This window comes from Diplotaxodon limnothrissa, linkage group LG6, assembly GCF_057381915.1.
Source record: "Diplotaxodon limnothrissa isolate DT_005_m linkage group LG6, D_limnothrissa_male_GT1.1, whole genome shotgun sequence".
In the NCBI taxonomy this organism is placed as follows: domain Eukaryota; kingdom Metazoa; phylum Chordata; class Actinopteri; order Cichliformes; family Cichlidae; genus Diplotaxodon; species Diplotaxodon limnothrissa.
The window spans coordinates 25,237,133-25,256,208 of record NC_140601.1 but is presented as its reverse complement, the minus strand read 5'-3'; the positions used below and the strand labels follow the sequence as shown (position 1 = coordinate 25,256,208).

The following is a 19,076-nucleotide window of genomic DNA, read 5'->3' as shown; positions in this document are numbered from 1 at the left end:
TACATTTCGGTTCAGAGTGAAGCTACAAAAACACAAAACCTTCACATGCAGAGTATTTTAGAACCAAAATGTCCCTTTTTGAACCACAAAAATATCCATTACTCACACCGATTCAAGAAAATTACTGAAATAAAAATGTATTTTCTGTACATTTTCAACCATTTGCAGTAAAGGTTGGCATCACCAGAAACAGAGGAGCTTGCAGCAAAATATTTATAATATTAACAAATCATATTTGAAAAGTTTTCACACTTTCACACAAAACAGCTTCACACTTAGGTGTAGAATTTTCTACACCTTAGAAATATTGATAGCAGAATATGTGCAGAAGTCAGAACTCTGTGTTTTCTTCTTTTGCCTCTGCGATGCCTGACGGATTTCCAGGGCAGCGTAACACATATCTTCATCCTAAGAGGTGTTAAGGTTCAAAATATTGGGGATGGAGACAAGAGAAAAACCACAATAACAACACTGGTCCGGTCGGGTTGAGTCAAACGATGATTTAATGATCACACACGTGGGAGATGGACACTGATGCAGACAGCCTCAAAATCTCAAAATGGTGGAGCATTGCTCAAACTTTTATAGCCTCTGGTGCCTCCACCTTATCATACAAAGCCTAAACATTCACATGCTTTCTCTCACACAGCGCCTAAGCTACGACCTTGGCTCCCTGTTTATCTGCTCCTGCTGAAATGGGGCAGAAAACTCCAGCACACTCTGTTCTCTTCTACTCAGACAAATTAGATTTCTTATAACTCAGCAGTATAATGCATCATAAAACAATATCATTCATTCACAACAAATCAGCAGTTTAATGTAATGCAAATCAGTTTAACTAATGCAATAGTTATCAGCTTCTTCTAATTCAGGAGAATAATGCAAACTAAAACTACATAATAATTCACAATCTTTAATTAGGGGTATAACATGGCATAAAATAATATTATAATCTAACAATTCCCCCTGATGAGGTCATTAGAATAATGACCTCACAAACACCCTGTAGCCCAGTGTGGCCGGGTTCATCTCTTCTCACTCCTGAGGTCCTTTGTCCCCCTGACGGGCAAACCATATGTAAGATGACCTCTGTGTTTGCGCAAGTCAGGTGCAAGACAAACTATTACTACAAGGATAGCAGGTCCAGATGACACTCCGCTGTTCTCCCACAGCTTTATTTGGTGTTCCCTTATACCATTCAGACGTAGACTAGAACCTCTGTCCGAAGAGCTCTTAACCTTTATTTTATTGCTGCAGCTACCAGTGTCGTCCAGTTGCGTGATCCTCTGTTCTTCTTACTTCAACCTCAGGGGTTAGACAACCCTTCAGTCGTGACACAGATCAGGGGATTATTCTGCCCCTATTTCAAACAACGATCTGTGTATCCTCGGGTCCTGTGTCTCCCGTGTATCCTCCAGAAAAGAACAGGAAGGCGTCCCCCTTTTGCCCAAGAGCCTCTCGAACCTCGTTGGTCTGGTGTTTCCGGATTTCCGTCAACCCCTTCATGGTTATTGCTGTATTTATGGGATTCATCCTTTTGAAGTGACTAGCTGGAGCCCAAACGCCATGACCCTTGGACCCAGTTGGTGTCTCGGCAGTCACTGTATCTGTCTCTGCTGCGAAGGACCCTCGTATCTCTGTGGCCTCGTCTGGTGTCTGTTCCTTTCTCTGTAAGAGACAGAAAACCAAAACACCTCTCTTCCTAACCCTAATAATCTAATGTTGTTATCTACTGACCTTCTAGTGATTCAAAATTGGTCTAAAACATTCAGAATGTCCCAGGGACTTATTCTAATCATATCTTATGTGTGTGTAAGCGTGTTTGCATTTAGCCCTCTGCACTCAAGGCGTTTCCTACACTTTATCAGTCCGGACAGTCACGCCGAACGAAGCTTCTGACCTTCAAAAGGCCGAGTGCCAACTCGTTATAAGCACATTTGCAAGGTGTGTCTGAAAATTATTGAAACCCCTCTTTTTAACAAAAGACAAAGAAATTAACAAATCTTCTAAACGCTATTCAGTTCATTTCAATGAGTAATGATTAAACATGAAAGTGATAGTTTATGCTTTTTCACTGATTCTCTAAAAGGTCCGTCTTCTCGGACCGCTATTAGCTTAAGCTTTACCATTCCTAAATTATTAAAGACACAAATGAAGTTATAAATTGTTCAAATAATCCTTGTTTGATGTTAAAGCTCAACCTTCCCCCCCTTTTTTGACACATTCCAATGTGTCAAATCAACGGAGCTAGAACATTCAAAAAAAAAAAGTTAGGCAGCTACAAAGTTTCCCAGACTCTTAAGGTGATCCGCGTGTAACGTTCTGACTCAGGTATTTAATATTTTAATAAATGTCGTTTAATTAACTGCCACTATTTAAACTAACCTTAAAGACATAATTGAAGAAAAGATCACAAAGAATAACATGATATCAATGTTATGTAAGCGCGTGCGGCCTTCTATGCTCGAAGCCTTTCCCCTCAATAGATCAGTCAGACATTCGCGCTGACTGTAGCTTTTAACCCTTATTAACTTGAGCACAACTCTACAATGAGCAACAAGTTGCAATATGTATGAAAATGATCATGGTTACACCTGCAATGAAAAATTATATCATTATCCTAACACCTGTAAATAGAAAATTCATCAGAGGTTATAACAATCACAGGAACACAGATGTTAGTATAAGGTCAAAAGCTTCAATAAATGATCATCGATGCAATGCTTGTTGCATGATTCTCATACAATAATAATGCTGACATTAAAATAACAGTAAAACACCCCCTTTTGTCCCATTTCACTTGACACCTAAACGTTTATAAATGCCTCTTTTATTCTTGATTTTATTTCCCCCTTTTCTCCCCTTACTGACCACAGCAGGGGGATCTTAGTTTTGAATCAGCCATGAATCCAGCTCACCTGATTCATCAGTGAGCTCCACCATCACTGGCGTCTGACAGGGTGGCGCTGCATACTCTTCCTTTAATGTCACTATTTTCAACCTGTTAATGAGAGTGTTTAAACCTGAAGTCGACTACGTCCACAACAAGTCAATACAGCTGTAAATGTGGCCAATTATCAATCTATTACCAATCAATAACAACAGATAACTTCTATTTTATGCATGCTTTTAATCAACCACTCACCCAGAGGATCTCCAATCCCAGGAAATTCCTTCTCCTCCTTTAATGAGTCTGTCCTCCTTCCATGCCCTGGTAACTGGTCCATCCAGAGCCATATGATCTCAAATATACATACGACAAGCCAAACCACACCTTGGTCACACCAACCCCTTTCCACCCCCAAGATGTCCAATGCCATCCTAGTATGGACTGTCAAATGTGGCTTTAACGCTGACTGTTCTGACAATCCATTTTATAACGTTCCTGGTCAGATTTGCCAATCTCTGCACCAGAGTTTTAAACGTTTCGCCATTTTCATTAGGTTTTATTTTTTATTTAGTTTCGACTCCAGATTTTCAATTTTTTGCCAGTTGTAATTAGTTTTTACCAATTCTTTGCTAGTTTAGTCTAGTTTTTATTTTCTGAAAATCCTTAGTTTCAATTTAGTTTTATTTGTGTTTTGCAAAAGTTAAGTGTAACAAACTCTCAGTTCCATCATATCAATCATGCTCTTCTGCTTATCCTTGGGTGTTGAGACTAATAGCTATTAATTCTTGCCGCACCGAGTGTTCCTAATTTTGGTTGAAGTCAATTGATAACCTTTTCCATGCGATTGTTTCACACCTTTATTTAGATGTCCCAGTCCTGTTATCTCGGGATACATCACGCTGCCTTATCTGGGGTTAGCTATTTTCTTGGAATGCGAGTTAAGTGGGTGAGCTCTTCAAAGAGGGGGAGTGTGCTCCCCCTGATGAGGTCTTCTAGGTAAGCTAGGTTAACCTTCTTGTGTGAGCTTTTCAAGTGCACTTTTAAGGTTTGTGGGATTTTTTTTTTTTTTTTTATAAATGTCCCTCAAGACCCCCTGATGGCCCAGTAATTCATTTTTTGCGCACTGTAGTACACATTTAGTTTTTTGCTTGTAGCTCTCATACTCTACTTGCCACTCCTCTAAGTCCTGATGTTTCTTAGAGAGGACAACAGTACCTTTAAAATTATGTCACATGTGTGGGGGTGTGGCCTTGCCAATTGTTTTTCCCACCTTTTCAAAATGGCTGGCGTGCCCACAAGCACATTTTATGGAAGAGAGAAAGGTAAGCTTGATATTTACATTTAAAATGTTTTGTTAAACTCAGATTCTTATTTTATTCAAAAAAATAAACATCTAGTAAATAATTTCAGGGGTCTTTAAGAATTAGGCTCATTTACTTTCACAGGGAACATGACTAATTTATTAATGTGTGCTCTACACATTGGGACTTTATATTTATATTTATTTCACTTTTTCCTAATACCCAACTTTTGACCAAGGCGGAGAGAATTCTTAACACAATTATTAAGGGAGATTCAAACATAGATTTTTCAAAATATGAGAGGGTCAGGACCCACTAGAAGCCACACAAAGATTATCGAGATGCAGTGGCAGATGTAATAGAGGAAGACACAGGGCCACCTGAAATCTGTCATCCTATCTGGTGCAAAACCAACATGTAGTAGAATCTGGAATTTTGATTTTGAGTTAAAAATAAAATATGGGTAAAATGCAGAAATCTTTTCCAGTAAAGTAAAAAATAAGAGTCGCAATTATAGTTGAATCCATAACACCTAATTGTTTCTACGAGATCACGTCGTTGCTGAGAGTTATCAGTGATCTCAATGTGTGAAAAGAACTCACAGTATCTGGGGTTTAAGCTCCTCTTAGCTGAGAAACCTGGGACAAACATGTGAACAAGACCTGAATAATACCAGTAATGAAGACTTCTCTCCAAAGATCAATAAAAGGAAGCCCCAATCTGATGAGAGTCTAGCAAAATATGGTTCACTCCACTTGCCTGAAATGGTTAGCAGTCCAAGGCATTTCAGTTGTAGAATGATTGGGTACAACAATGAAACAGATGTGAGATGAGGGAAGTGCCAAATGTTCCTTTGTGTCTCCAAATAAAATCAGTACTTCCTCAGATATCCTAAATAAATTGACTTTTGTGAAATAGAAAGTTCAGTGCCATCACTTATTCCTAAACCAATAGTTTACAGCTAGTGAAGTGTCAGTGACTTCTGGGTTGGTCCCTGATCTTCATCTTATGAGATTGTTATTTTAATAACACTTGATTCATTTAAAAGAAAAAGAAAAAAAAAGAAAAAAGAAAAAACGAAAATATTTTCTCCCTGTTTTTTCTTATTCTCTGGGTCTCAGGAGGACATTACGTCCCTCTCCACTACAAGACTCTTGTTATGTCTACAAAACAGTCATATTAAAATCATCCTCAATTCTATTCTGGCGCTGTCTCCCGACTTTTCCTGACCTGATTCTGCGCGTGGACGGAGCAGCAACACAGACGACTCGACTAACGTACTACCTTAATTTCACTACAGCAGGGCACGCACACATCAATGCAACCAAACACATTTTGCTATAAATCCAGTTAATTTTAGTTAGTTTTGTGAACATTCAGTACAGTTTTAGTTAATATTCCTTTTTGTTTTGATTTTATTACCGTTAACGCAAATTCTTTCCACTTCTACTTTTCGTTATTTCATTTGTTGTCTTTAATAATAATAATCTCCTCTGCACCCTTGAATAAACACCATTAACATGATCAACCTTTTGCTGCTTGTTTTTTCACCATCTTATTGAATCAAATACTTCATGCTTATGTGGTTTACGACATTATATTTATCTAAATCTCCACTTTGTGTCTAAATGTTTGAAGAATTTTTGAGGGTCAAATTTTGAGAATTTGACCATAGTGAAAGTTATGGCGTTATCACCCCCTTTGGGGATTACCTTTTTCCAGTTTTGATGATATTCCTCCCCGTTCTTTATTTTTTTTTTGCAAGTACCCCTCTTCGGTGGCGAGAAACCGTTGGTGTGATCAAGCGGGTGCTGTAAAAACAAAAGCTCAGGACAGAACAGTCACCAGTCATGTACTTCATTCAAAATTAACAAATATCAAGCTTCATATTGATCCTCTGAGTGTAATGGTACATTTTAATTTGCACTTCTCAAAACTAAAAACAATATTTTCTTTATTTTACTCTTGTTCTTGTGCAGCACCACCCCTCAGCACATGCCCCTGTTATTTTATCTTACTTTTAAAATGTTGACTACTTCAAGAAAGCGCCCAAAAGACGGGGACCAGTGTTTATCATTACATATCTCCATTTTGAGTGTGGCTGTCTATCATTCCCCTCTTATTCATAGACCTCGGTGGAGGGTTTTTTGTTTGTTTTTTCTTTATTTCTCTAAAATTAATTCACTCTCTACATTGACCCACTATGGTTAATAATAACATGCTCAGTCATGAGTGGGATCAAACCTTTTCTTCACTTTAGCATTTAATATTCCCAACAATATAATGTGATACCTTAATTAAAACACAGCTACTAAAACACAATTTCCTTAATGCAAACATCAGTAGCTCAAAATTAGCAACCAAAGGGTTCAGTCTGCAGTTCACACTGCTGTGAAGCTACAGCTCTTTAGTCTCTGTCATTCTTCTGTTCTTGCAGACAAAACAAAGCAAAACAAAACATCCACCCTTCTTTTACAGGCTGGGTGAATTGTCTGTGGACATTTAATAATCCTAAAGTCGGCACCGTTTTTGTCTCAGTACCAAGTCAGTTAAAACTTTTAGTCGTCAGTCCGTCACAGTCCAGTCACATGCATACATTCACACACATTCATACCAGATATTGCTGATAATGGAGTCTCACGCGCAACCTATTCGAGGCTCCATCACCAGCAAGATGACGTCATCATTTTAAAGGAAACAGCTCCTTGTTTGTTTTTCCTTCTTTGGACTGGATTGACTCGCTGCAATCCTTTTAGGCTTCAGGATCAGTGTCCCATATAAGTGAATTTTCTCCCAAGCTCATTATAATCATGGAGAAAAATACTTCGCGACTGTTTTCAGTAAGAATATTTTATAACACTTTAAAATTCACTCTCTCAGGCCTGGATTAAGGAGCCGATTTGTTAAATCAGGAGCTCACAAAATACCAAAATATCACCACCGGTGGATCACACCTCTCAGATGTTCTTATCTCAGTGCACTGTAACGAAAGCAAACACAGACGTAACCAATTAAACACTCATATAATAACAGATACTGGGGCCCATTACAAACATGCCCAAGCATAAAACCATCCTTTTCTCTCTCAGAGAAAGAAAACAATCCAAACCTCACTGATAGAATCAACCTAGTATCAAACAAAACCCAAAGATCAACCAAAACTCCTTTTTGCACCAACAAAACATGTTGGATTTACTTGACTCAATAGTGGACACTAGTTACACACCAACTCTTTACTTTGGCAAAAACGTAAACAACTAAGTTGAATCAACACAACCTTTTCATAATCTCTTCGAAATAAAACTCACACCATTCATTCATCATTTTCGCTCTGTACCACTGCTCCTTGTTAGACTGTGTGAAGCACAGTAAACAATTCAGTGGAGGCTTTGAGCCATAAACAGACATCACGCACAGACATTGTTTTCATTATCAAAGTGCTTCAGACCATGTCCTCTAAATCTACACAAATGCCCTCTGCGTGGCATGAAATACATTTAAGCAATAAATAATCAATCAGTTCTTGCTGTTGTAACCAACTCCGTATTTGGATGTTTGTGTGCAGCATTTGTTAGTAAAGCATTCTTCATTGCATCAGCGTGTGTGTGTGTGGATCACTTCTCAGTTCATTGAATCAACATTTTAATTTGTGTGTGTGTGTGTGTCATTTCTCCCTCAATCAACGAGTGCATATGTTCATATGTATGTTTCTTTTCACTCTGAGTCGGTGCATGTAGATGTGTGTGTTTGTGTGGGTGTTTGTGTTCATCACTTTCCTGTTGTAGTGTTCTGGGTAAACCACGGCCTGAAGCGTGCCCTGGGTCCTGCCCTCCTCCTTTTCAGTCTGTTTGCATCCATTGGTGCTGCTGCTCAGAGTTCTGTCCATACTGGTTCTGGCCCCAATTGAGGCAGTCCTTTTCTCCAGTGTCCAGCATCTTCTCCTTATTTCGCTCCTCCTTAACTTGACCCTTTTGCTTCGGTCTTCCTTCAGGGTTTTGATACGCAGCTCAATTGTCTGGATGTCCGTTTGTTGCTTGCAGAAGTGCGACTGCTGTCCGTTTGTTTGCAGGTGGAACGGCTGACATCCAGAAGGTGTATAGGAGAGTCTGCAGCTTCCACCTCCCCAGTGGAAGACCTCAATCTTTGTTCTGTTAGTTTAACACAGGCCTCAAGGCTCTCTGGGATCCCTGCTTGCACTCTCAAGCCCACGGCTCAGGTCGTAGTCGTGGTCCCATTCCAGGGGAATGGAGTCCATGGTTGTTTGGGTGTCTCGGCCCGAGCGTTCAGTCCGGAGCTGGGCAGCCCAGGACGCTGAACGATCGGAGGACGGCAGAGGCGACAGGAAGCCATCCCCCTAACGTTTGCTCCATAGCAGACCGGACAAATCACACTGCTCATCTAGCTCCAGGATGCTCCGGCCTGATTTCAAGTCCGGTGTCTTGGACTCCAAGCCTGATGGGTTCGATTTTCAGCTAGCTCCTCCTGGGCCATGCTCAGTTTCTGCTCTGATGCCTCGAGGTCTTATTGAGGGCAGAAACCTCAGAGTCTTTTCCGTAGAAATCAGATTAAAGTCCATTGATGTTTTCCTTGCTTTGCTCCACGGCCTTTTGCGGCTCTGCTGTTCGGCTCTTCTCAGAGGTCAGCTCCTGGCCGAGCCCCGACACCTGTGCCTTCAGCTTATTTTCTCCTGGTGTTTTGTCCATTCTGAGGTGCCTCCTGACCTCAGTTACTCCTCCTGTCTCTGGCACACCCTTTTTGCTGCCCGATGGTCATTGTTGGTCCGTCACTGTCCTGCACAGTTTTAATGCAGAGTGGTTAAGGTCAGCATGGTTTTGCTCGGCCTCACTTTTCATCTGGGCTTAATGGGCGTCTCGTCACAGCTCTGTCAGCTGAAGCTGTCTTTTTCCATATGGCAAGAGTGTGAAGAGTGTGTGAGAGGGGTGTGTCCGATCAGGCACAATGCTGGTGACTTTGCGAGTGCCTCGTTTTCCAAATCCAGATGTTTATTTGTCACGTACACAGCAACAGAGAGAACAGTCTGTTGTTGGGATGGCTGAGGTCTTTCACGATCTTCCTGGTCTTGGTCCAGCACCGCCTGCTGTAGATTGAGTGCAGGTCAGGGTGCTCGGAGCGGATGGTGCGCTCAGCTGATTGCACAACCCTCTGTAGAGCTTGTCTGTCCGGCATGGTGCTGTTCCCGAACCAGACAGTGATATAGCTGCTCAGGATGCTCTCAATAATTCCTTTATATAAGGTGGTCAGAATTGGTGGTGGGAGCCGGGCCTTTCTCAGTCTTCTCAGAAAGAAAAGACGCTGACGGAAATCTCCCCGTGTAGTGAAACGGGCCTTGGATTTAACTCTCTCCGTCTCTGCTGCCTGAGATCGTTTTCCTGCAGCACTGTTGACAGTTTCAAGTTGTTGTGGGTCCAGCTGCTTTAGCATTTGGTCAGAGTCACATCGAAGATGGTAAAGGAGAGAGCAACGATGGTAGAGGGGAGAGCAGGAGTCCAGGGTCAGCCTCGGCTTTTCCGGGCCGACAAAGCAGCCTGTAATCAAGCATAAAGAGAAAAAACAAAACAAAAACAAAAACAAACGAACAGGAAAATCATGTTGTATTGGCTGTGTTATTCAGAGAGGGGAAAAACAACGGGACCAGGCCCTGTGTCAGCCTTCTCTCCCCCTTTTTTTGTTTTTTCTCACCATATAATCCTCTCATAACCCACCAAGCTGACAGGACAACACAGGTACATGTTAAAATTCTTAAGATCATGTTTAAAGCACAAAAATGGAATTTTCTTTCATTCAGTAATCACTTGTATTAATCAATCAGAAGAAAACATGTCACAATTTGACTTTTATTAACCACTAAATTTGTCGTGTTATCACTGGTTGTGATTTTTTTTTTTTTTTTTTTTTTTTAAGTTAAGTTGTTGTCCTGCAACCCAGAGGGTTTATTTGTTAGTAGTGGATAAACTTTATTGTGTAACGGCGGGTGTATGTTAAGCTTCACTGCTTTAAAGTTGCTGGAAAATCTTCACATGTTCATGGGTGTAAGCTGTTTCTTCATTGCGTGTATGTGCGTTTGTACATGGGCTAATTTAACGTTTTTTCTCAAACGAGGCATTTCTCTAGCACGTGCCTCTCTCTCACATTTCTCTGCTTGTGTGTGTTTTTATTTCACCTTTTTGTTGTGATGCTCCAGGCGCCTTCCCAACCTCCACAAGTCTGTTGGCCGCAATTTTATGTGTAAAACTTCTCTTAATTTCTCCTTTAATTCTCTGCTAGCTGCTGTCTTTTCCACAGCTGCTGATTCTTGCTGAGTTTGGTTTCCATTACTATAATTTTGCTTCGGCCGCCGTGCTTGTGGGGGCAGTTGGTCCAGCCCCATAGCCACCTGTATCAACACACTGAGAGATTTATTTAATATCATTTTCATCACTGTTAAATAGACTAGCAGGCAAGACGCCCACCTTTGCACTGCAGACTACATGCCAGTCTCCCAACACACTCCTCTCTGAGTTTCAGCTTTAAAACCCAACATCATTCACACCCTAGTCATTCAAAACCTTATTTGTAGTATCATAATCAGCAAAATCAGCGTTTTAATTACAGGCATGTATCATTGTTTGCAAATCAAAATTATAAAACTCAAAAACACGCTAAACAGCAACAAAAGTCCTCTGTGCGTGTCACCGCTCATTTGCATGTTCACACACCGTCTAAAAATAGCTCGCAGCGCTGCAGCTGCACGTCACACAGAGTCTCACACAAAGCTCAGGCAAAACTCTATTATTTTATATTACAAAGACGTCTTATATTTACAATCACTGACAGGCCTGACAGATTCAGCACCTAACAAATTTCGACAAATTTAAAATAACGGGTCTCACCGAAGAAAGTCTCACTTTTTTGTAGTCAATCAAACAGTATCTGTTACTTCTGGGAACAGTTTCTGACCTAACTTCTAAATCCCTAACTCAATTTAACAGTATCCAAACAAGCACATGACACCGTTTAAAACGGTGAGGAGACTCGGTAACTCCTAGCTTATTTCAGGATGCCCTGTACCCCACAGATAAGCCAAACTGAACTAACCCTGTTCGCCGACAGGTCAAAGCCGCGCGTCCACGACTAGGAGGGGGCGTAACCCCCGGGCTATGTGCTTCTTAGCATCTTCCAGTGCCGTCCTATAATAATTTTCACCTAACCGATTTTGAGAAATTTTACCATAACAGGTCTCACCGAAGAAAGATAACTTTTTTACGACCAATTAAACAGTCTCTGTTACTTCTGGGAACAGTTTCTGTCCTAATTTCCCTACCAAACTACCTGAGCCTTCAGCTCAATATCCAGGGACTCAAACCCAACATTCTCTGTTACTTCTGGGAACAGTTTCATATTTCTTCAACTTCATTAAATACTCTTAAGCAACTTTAACTGCATAACACACGGTGATTCTCATCAAAATCAAAACAGACACTCTACCAGTAATTTCAGTGAGTAGACTTTAATTTAGTCATATCCAATTTGGCACATTTTGGAAATAATTCAACAGGTAGTGCCTTACCTTTAGATAAGCCGGCTTTTGTCCACTCAAATCAGACCACTGGCTCATGCCTGTCCGTTCGACAACCTCGGACCGTCCAAACTTTTAAATTCCACCCCAATACCACAGGACGAGCCCCCAAAATGTTAAGGTTCAAAATATTGGGGATGGAGACAAGAGAAAAACCACAATAACAACACTGGTCCGGTCGGGTTGAGTCAAACGATGATTTAATGATCACACACACGTGGGAGATGGACACTGATGCAGACAGCCTCAAAATCTCAAAATGGTGGAGCATTGCTCAAACTTTTATAGCCTCTGGTGCCTCCACCTTATCATACAAAGCCTAAACATTCACATGCTTTCTCTCACACAGCGCCTAAGCTACGACCTTGGCTCCCTGTTTATCTGCTCCTGCTGAAATGGGGCAGAAAACTCCAGCACACTCTGTTCTCTTCTACTCAGACAAATTAGATTTCTTATAACTCAGCAATATAATGCATCATAAAACAATATCATTCATTCACAACAAGTCAGCAGTTTAATGTAATGCAAATCAGTTTAACTAATGCAATAGTTATCAGCTTCTTCTAATTCAGGAGAATAATGCAAACTAAAACTACATAATAATTCACAATCTTTAATTAGGGGTATAACATGGCATAAAATAATATTATAATCTAACAGAGGTCACGTTTGTTGTTAGAAGCTCCATTTTGTTCTACTGTAATGCTATTACTGTAGTATAATATAAAGTTAAAACATTCTGTAAATTACCTTTATTCTTGTTAGACGTCTTGTTTTAGGATGTATCTGGTCAACTTCAGGTTCTTCAGCTTTGAAAAAAAATTACGTTACAAAATCAAAACAATGGACTGAAATTAGAAATGTTTTGATTCTGAGTTTCTTGATTTAAACGAACGGCATATGAATAGTAATACTTACAGTTAATAAATCTTTTCCTACATAGATGATAAACCAGAAGTGAGGAGAAGAGTGAGGAGATGCCAGCAAAAACTGGACAAAGAGAGAGTAGCAGCATCCAACATAGGTCACAGTTCTGAGGAGGTTGGTGATGTTTGCTGAAACCTGGATCAAACAAAAAGCTCTAATAAGTAGGTTAATTGTATTTTAATCTCATAAAGGAATTTCATGATTTCTTTGACCATGATCATAAAATGAATGCTGTTATCAATCTTCTGTTACAACCCATGCTAAGTTTTATTTGCAGAATGAATAGACATTTTTTGAAAATTGTTACTGCTATACAATTGTGGCTTTTTCCTTTGATTTCTTGACATGGGTTGATTGATTTTGATAACTGCACTGCGCTACTGTTTTTTTCAAATTGGAAACTTTTTTTTTCAGAAATGAAGTGTAAAAAGAAAAAACAACCCAGGGGTTTGTGATACTGTGATTATATGAAAAATAAATGTATACCAAATGGTTTGCATGTAAGTAGCAAGGGGTCTCTGATTTTGTAAGAATTCTTTGAAAAATATTAAAAAACAATATTTCCTTGAGTGTTCTGGTAAACTATGATGCACAACATCACTCAAATTCCATATCAATTAAGATCACATGAAATATCATACAAAAGAAAAACCTGACAAAAACACTCACCTATTATGATTCTTGTTGTGGCATTGCCATATGTGTAAATAAATCTGGGCACGATGAATTCTTTATCCTCCAGCCGTTGTTGTTCTGTTCCACAGTAGTAGAGGCCTTCATCAGAATCAGTGACGTTTAAAATCATAAGGTCATAGGACTCAGAGGAAAAATTCCTCACAAATTGAAAATGCGATAAGGGGTTCAGTAGGTCAAATGTGTTATTTCCCCATGAATTATATTTCAGTTTTAAAACAAGAGATGGCTGGTTCTCATGAGAACAATCCCTGTACCATACTATATATACTCCAGAGGATAATTTGCAGTCACAATAGAGGGTGATATTGTGTCCTGCATGGATTATCACTTCTGATGCAGAAATCCAATTCTGACAGGAGACCACTCCTGGAATACAAACAGATTGGTATAAGAAAATGAAATGTGAAGCAGTTTACTTGAATTCCCATCTGGTAAAAACAAATTCCCTCAACAACAACAATAAGAATGACAATGCAGACACTGATTATTCTTAAAAAACATCAAATTCTCTTATCTTAAGAATTACCCAAGAGAACAACCACAAACACATGCAGCCCAGCCATCTGTGATGATAGTTGAGAGCTCAAAGACAGATAGTGTATATATCATGCACATGGCGTTTCCATTTAAGGAAGTCAAAGCGGTGATTGGCTTGTCATGCAGAAATTTCTCATCTGTGATACTCGTCTTGATATCTCTTTGAACTCTGGTGCATATTACAAGTTTATTAGTGTTCTTTAATATCTTTAGATTGCTATTGAATTAAATCAGACGTCTGATTCAATTCAATCTTTTAAATCTCCATTAAAAACGTATTTATTTAGCCTTTTATGTGTACTGTAACTTGTGTTTTTTGCTTTGATTAATGTTTATAATGATTTAACCTTCAGCCTTTCGGCTTGTGCCTACTACTATGCCTGGTTTACTATTGATTAGTTATCTCTCCCACCTGTCAGTATATTATTTTATTTTTATTATTTTATTTATTTCTATTTATTATTGCTCTTAATTGGTTCTGTGAATCACTTTGCCATACCTCTGGTTTTTAAATGTGCTATATAAATAAAATTGTATTGTATTGTATTGTATTAGATTGGGTGAAACACAAAAAAACAAGCCTTAAAAAATGTGCTAAATACTGTAAAAGGGTCTGTTTTGAGCCAAACCAAGATCTTTTCCTAGCCTTATCAAGTTATTTTATTGCCTGAGTCTAACAAAACTGGAGAAAACGAAAAAGAAACCAAAAACTAATGCTATTAAGAATCAAAAATGTTTTTTTTTATTTCACTTCTGACCTCTCAAATTCAAATTCAAATTTTATTTGTCACATACACAGTCATACACAGTACGATATGCAGTGACGATATGCTTAGACAACTGCTCGTGACCTATGAATAGGATAGGAAATAAATATGAAAATTAAAATAAAGGGATATTTTGTGGTCCTTAAACCACAATGGTAATATAACAGAAGAACAAATGACTTGTATGACTGCCTAGTTGAGATAAACTGATAAATAAATCTAATAAATAATAGAAACCTCAAGAACTCAGTTTGATTTGTATTAATAAATTAAATCACATTGATTACTCATAAGTTCCAGTCACTTAAGTGACCAACTTAAGTTTCTCCTATTTTAGATTGAATGCACTGAGTAAACAGTTTTGTTTAAATGTATGTGTGTGTGTTTCTAGGGTTGGAGTTTTGGTAAAAGTCATAATAAACACGTCATTTTCAAAACTTTAGAATTTTCTGGCAATTATTTAAAGGTTCAGGCTTTGAAAGATTGAGAGAAAGGAATTGCCAGCAAACCTAAGTAGGTAAGAACAGTAGCACTTGTTCCTGTTTTACACATAGCATTTATCCAGAGAGGAAACGTTTACCTGAACTATAGTGAGTATGCAGGGAAGCATATCACATTAATAAAGACCAGAATCCAACAATATCACTGATATTTTAATAGGTTGTTCATCCTCTGGTTTATTTGTTAAAGGCAAATTCCTCAAGTCTTCATGCTGACTATTTAGTGGGCTAAATGGTTTCTATTAACCCCACCCATGTTGTCTGCTTGCTGTCATTTGATGTGCTTGTGCTTTAAGGCTAAACACTCAGAAACAGCATGACCCTTTTTATGAACATTGCATTCCCATTCAACCTTTGGAACAGAGGAGTTATCACAAACCCACTCTTATGGGTAAAAGCTAATTAATCTGCTGCTGCTGTAGGAGCTTTCAAAGTTGTTGAAGAGTCAAATCAGCAAAAAGAAAAAAAAAAACCCAAACCAAAAGCCTTTAGTTAAAACGCACGCAAAACACACACACAAAAAAAACGTTTTAAACTTACAAATGAGCTCCTAGCAACTCAAGGAAAAACATGACAAAGGGGTGGTGATTAAACAAAAATGGGTTGTCTCCTCTACAGGCTTTTTTTCACAAACTTAACACAAAACAATGAAACTGATCATTTACTGAGAAACAAGCAAAACAACAAGCTAACATAAACTTAATATAAACAATAGCATAGCATAGACAAGCTCTCAAAAACTTGTGGTGCTTTGATTGGAAACCAAAATGGCCACAGACTCTGAAGTGCAGCTTCAAACCCTGTATATAGCCCCCTGTGACTCAGCCTACAGCCAGTGAGTTTAAAAAGTAGCCAAAAAGAGGAAAAAGGAGGAAATCCAGAGACTGGGATGCAGAAGCAGCTTAGCATGCACTAACCCTTTAAATTTTACATTCTATATAGACTTTGCTCTCAAGCACTATCAGATTGGACAAGGACTATCTGATCATGTGATCTGCCATCTTTATTTTTATGCTTGCTGTGGTCCTATGGTATTTTTTCTAGGTCAGCCTGTTTGAAAAACTGTGACACTTTCTAGATGTCAGTAATGAGGTCAGTGCCCCCGCACCACAGCCACCACCCCCACTTCCACCCCACCCTCTAAAGCAATTCAGTACATGAAGTATTATAACAAGGGAACTGACATTTGCAATTGATATATAATACAGAAAAAATATGTAAATATTTGTTCTAACCAAGTTTCTGTAATTAATTTTAAAGATCTATTAATCCAGAATCAGTTATTTCATTTCAAATTTATAATGACAAACTATCACTAATGCTTTTTACATTCAGTCAGAAGCACTTGTTCTAGTTGTTCCAAAAATATGATGATTGAAGGAATGATCTGTAGGTTTATGACCCTATTACAAAGATAGCTGAAAAGTTTTAGTTTTAATTAAGCAATACATCAAACAGTTCAGCTAACTGAGCTGGGTTTTGAAATCCTTCCAATATCAATTCGCTTGGGTTCTACTGGCATTTGGAGTTGATGAACTGACACTGTCCACCAGAGAGTGCTATTTCTTTTGGAACAGATATTTATTGGGACAGCCTTCCACAGATTTAGTATATTGTTACAGTTTTTTTCAATCGCTAACAAGCGCCTACCCATACTTCAGATACTTTTTCTAAACTCTTAACACAGACTCACACCTACAAAACACAATTGGCCAAATGGATAATTTTCTTCTCAAAAATACATTTTGTTAAATATATACTAACTCTTCATTTCAAAATAGAACACATCTTTCTCTGCACACACTAACTGTACAAAAACACTATAAATCTGACTCAAAATGAAATTAGTCTGTCAAAGAATAACACTTGTTTTCACCTCACAAGGTACATGCAGTCAATCAAAGTACACCAGGTTTCAAAATACTGGCTATTATTGACATTACAAAAACTGCATAGACTTTTATGTTTCAGTTTTACAGGTATTTGCATGCGAAACATGCAATCCACCATTTTGACACCAGAAATGTCTTGGTTGGTAACTGTATGTCCACATGTACAGTAATGTTCACATTCAAAAGCATTCCAGTAAAAAGCAAACAAGTTTTTGTTTCTCCACTGTTTACTACAGGAGGTACAGTAGAAACACGGTATGATAGGACAGAGAAAGTTTTACAGTATTGCTTACAGTGAACAAAATATCCATGAAACACACAAGAGCATTCTGAACAAAAAAACAACAGCAAAAAGCCAAGATAAAAAGGGGGGAGGGGGAGGGGGGCTAAAAAAAAGACAAAAAATTTGCATCTAATCTCTGCGATCTTCAGGGTTAGGCCACATGTTTTCATCAACATCACATCTGATGTTACCCAAGTCGATGCACCTGGGATAGAATCGCCTGGTATGTCGGATCCACCCTTGGCAATCGTCAACTGTGATGTCCCTGGAGCCAGCATCCATGGCTTCAAGGAGGGACATCTGGTCATGTGGCTGATGGTCATAAACCTTCCACCTCCATGCAGAAAAAAACTCCTCTATGGGGTTGAGGAAAGGTGAATAGGGTGGAAGGAAGAGACTTACCAGTCTTGGGTGGACTTCAAACCATGTTGTTATTGCTTGCGAGTGATGGAAAGCCACATTGTCCCAGGTAATTACAAAGGTCCTCATGTTTTCACCCTCCTGACCCTGCTCTGGAACCAGGCGCTGGTGGAGATCATTGAGAAAGGCAAGCAAGCGCTCTGTATTATAGGGTCCAACCTGACATCTGTGAAGGAGTAATCCTGCATTTGCAATTGCTGCACACATGGTAATGTTTGCCCCTCTCTGTCCTGGCACATCAACTGTGGCCCTTTTTCCAATTACATTTCGTCCACGTCGACGCCTTTTGGCCAGATTGAATCCTGCCTCATCGATGTATATGAATTCATGAGGGGCTTGGTTGGCTTCCAATTCCATAACTCTCTGAAACAAAGTTTATGTAAGTCATGTTATTACTGTATACCATACTGTACTGTAACCTAGTATTGTGTAGGTTACCTACTTGCAAAGTGCAAAGCTTATAGAACTGGACATTGGATTGAATATACACTATACCTGGACATATTGTCGTCGTAGCTCCTTGACCCCCTCACTGTTCCTCTCAAAGGGAACAGTGTAGATCTGCTTCATCCGCACTCTGTGTTTGGACAATGTCCGCGTAATGGTTGTGAGGCTGATTCTATCGATATTGTCAAATATCTCATGGTCCGCCACAATTCTAGTTTGAATTTCACGCAGTTTTATTGAATTATTTGCAGTAACCATTTCTACAATGGCAAGCTCCTGATCATTACTGAGGAGCTTTCCTCTTCCCCCAGAGGGTGGAAGACGTTGCATTCTTTAGAAAGACAAAAAATTCAACATATGCATTACTGTATGACCATATTGACATGTCAAGTGAGAATAGAAACAATCCATGTAAAATGCAATACTTACCTGTTGGTTTGTTGAAAGATGCGTATAATGGAGGCAACCGTTGACCGCCTCAAATTGGGCTGCACTCTTTCACCAGCCTCTCTTAGTGAAAGACCATGGTTGATTACATGGTCAATGATAGTGGCACGGATTTCATCACTGACTACTGTTCTTGCAGCCCTTGGAATGCCACCACCACGCATTCTTACACCTCTACCTTGCCCTCTCCTTGGGCCTGCTCTTCTCCCTGGGCCCCTTGCTCTTACTCTTCCTCGACCAGACATTACAGTGTTTGTCTTTTTCTTGTTTCCAAAAACATCACTCCTCAAGGTCTTGCCTTATAAACCCCACTGAGTCTAAGCCAGAATGGAAGAAGCTGTGGTTGGCCCAATTTACCCAACATAAATCAGCTGTGTGTCAATTATTCAATTG

The 19,076-nt window shown here is 39.2% G+C and overlaps 1 protein-coding gene across 1 annotated transcript; it reads right to left on the bottom strand.

Annotated features, from left to right (window-relative positions):
- Nucleotides 1–291: 291 nt before the first annotated feature.
- On the bottom strand, nucleotides 292–18,847 carry LOC146630637 (uncharacterized). Its single transcript, XM_085356587.1, has 6 exons — nucleotides 18,666–18,847; nucleotides 18,285–18,366; nucleotides 13,358–13,739; nucleotides 12,686–12,829; nucleotides 12,518–12,576; nucleotides 292–408 (listed from the first exon to the last, which is right to left on the bottom strand). The coding sequence occupies exons 1-6, from the start codon at nucleotides 18,845–18,847 to the stop codon at nucleotides 292–294; spliced, it is 966 nt and encodes a 321-aa protein (XP_085212713.1).
- Nucleotides 18,848–19,076: the final 229 nt, after the last annotated feature.

Bases quoted from the DNA above. Each gene is read 5' to 3' on its own strand.
- LOC146630637 (XM_085356587.1), bottom strand. From the start codon at position 18,847: ATGCGTGGTGGTGGCATTCCAAGGGCTGCAAGAACAGTAGTCAGTGAT. The intron at 12,830-13,357 runs GTTTTTGTCAGG...TGTTTGATCCAG, and splicing joins AAGAATCATAATAGGTGAGT to GTTTCAGCAAACATCACCAA. The intron at 409-12,517 runs GTAATTTACAGA...AACACCTCTTAG, and splicing joins GACGTCTAACAAGAATAAAG to GATGAAGATATGTGTTACGC.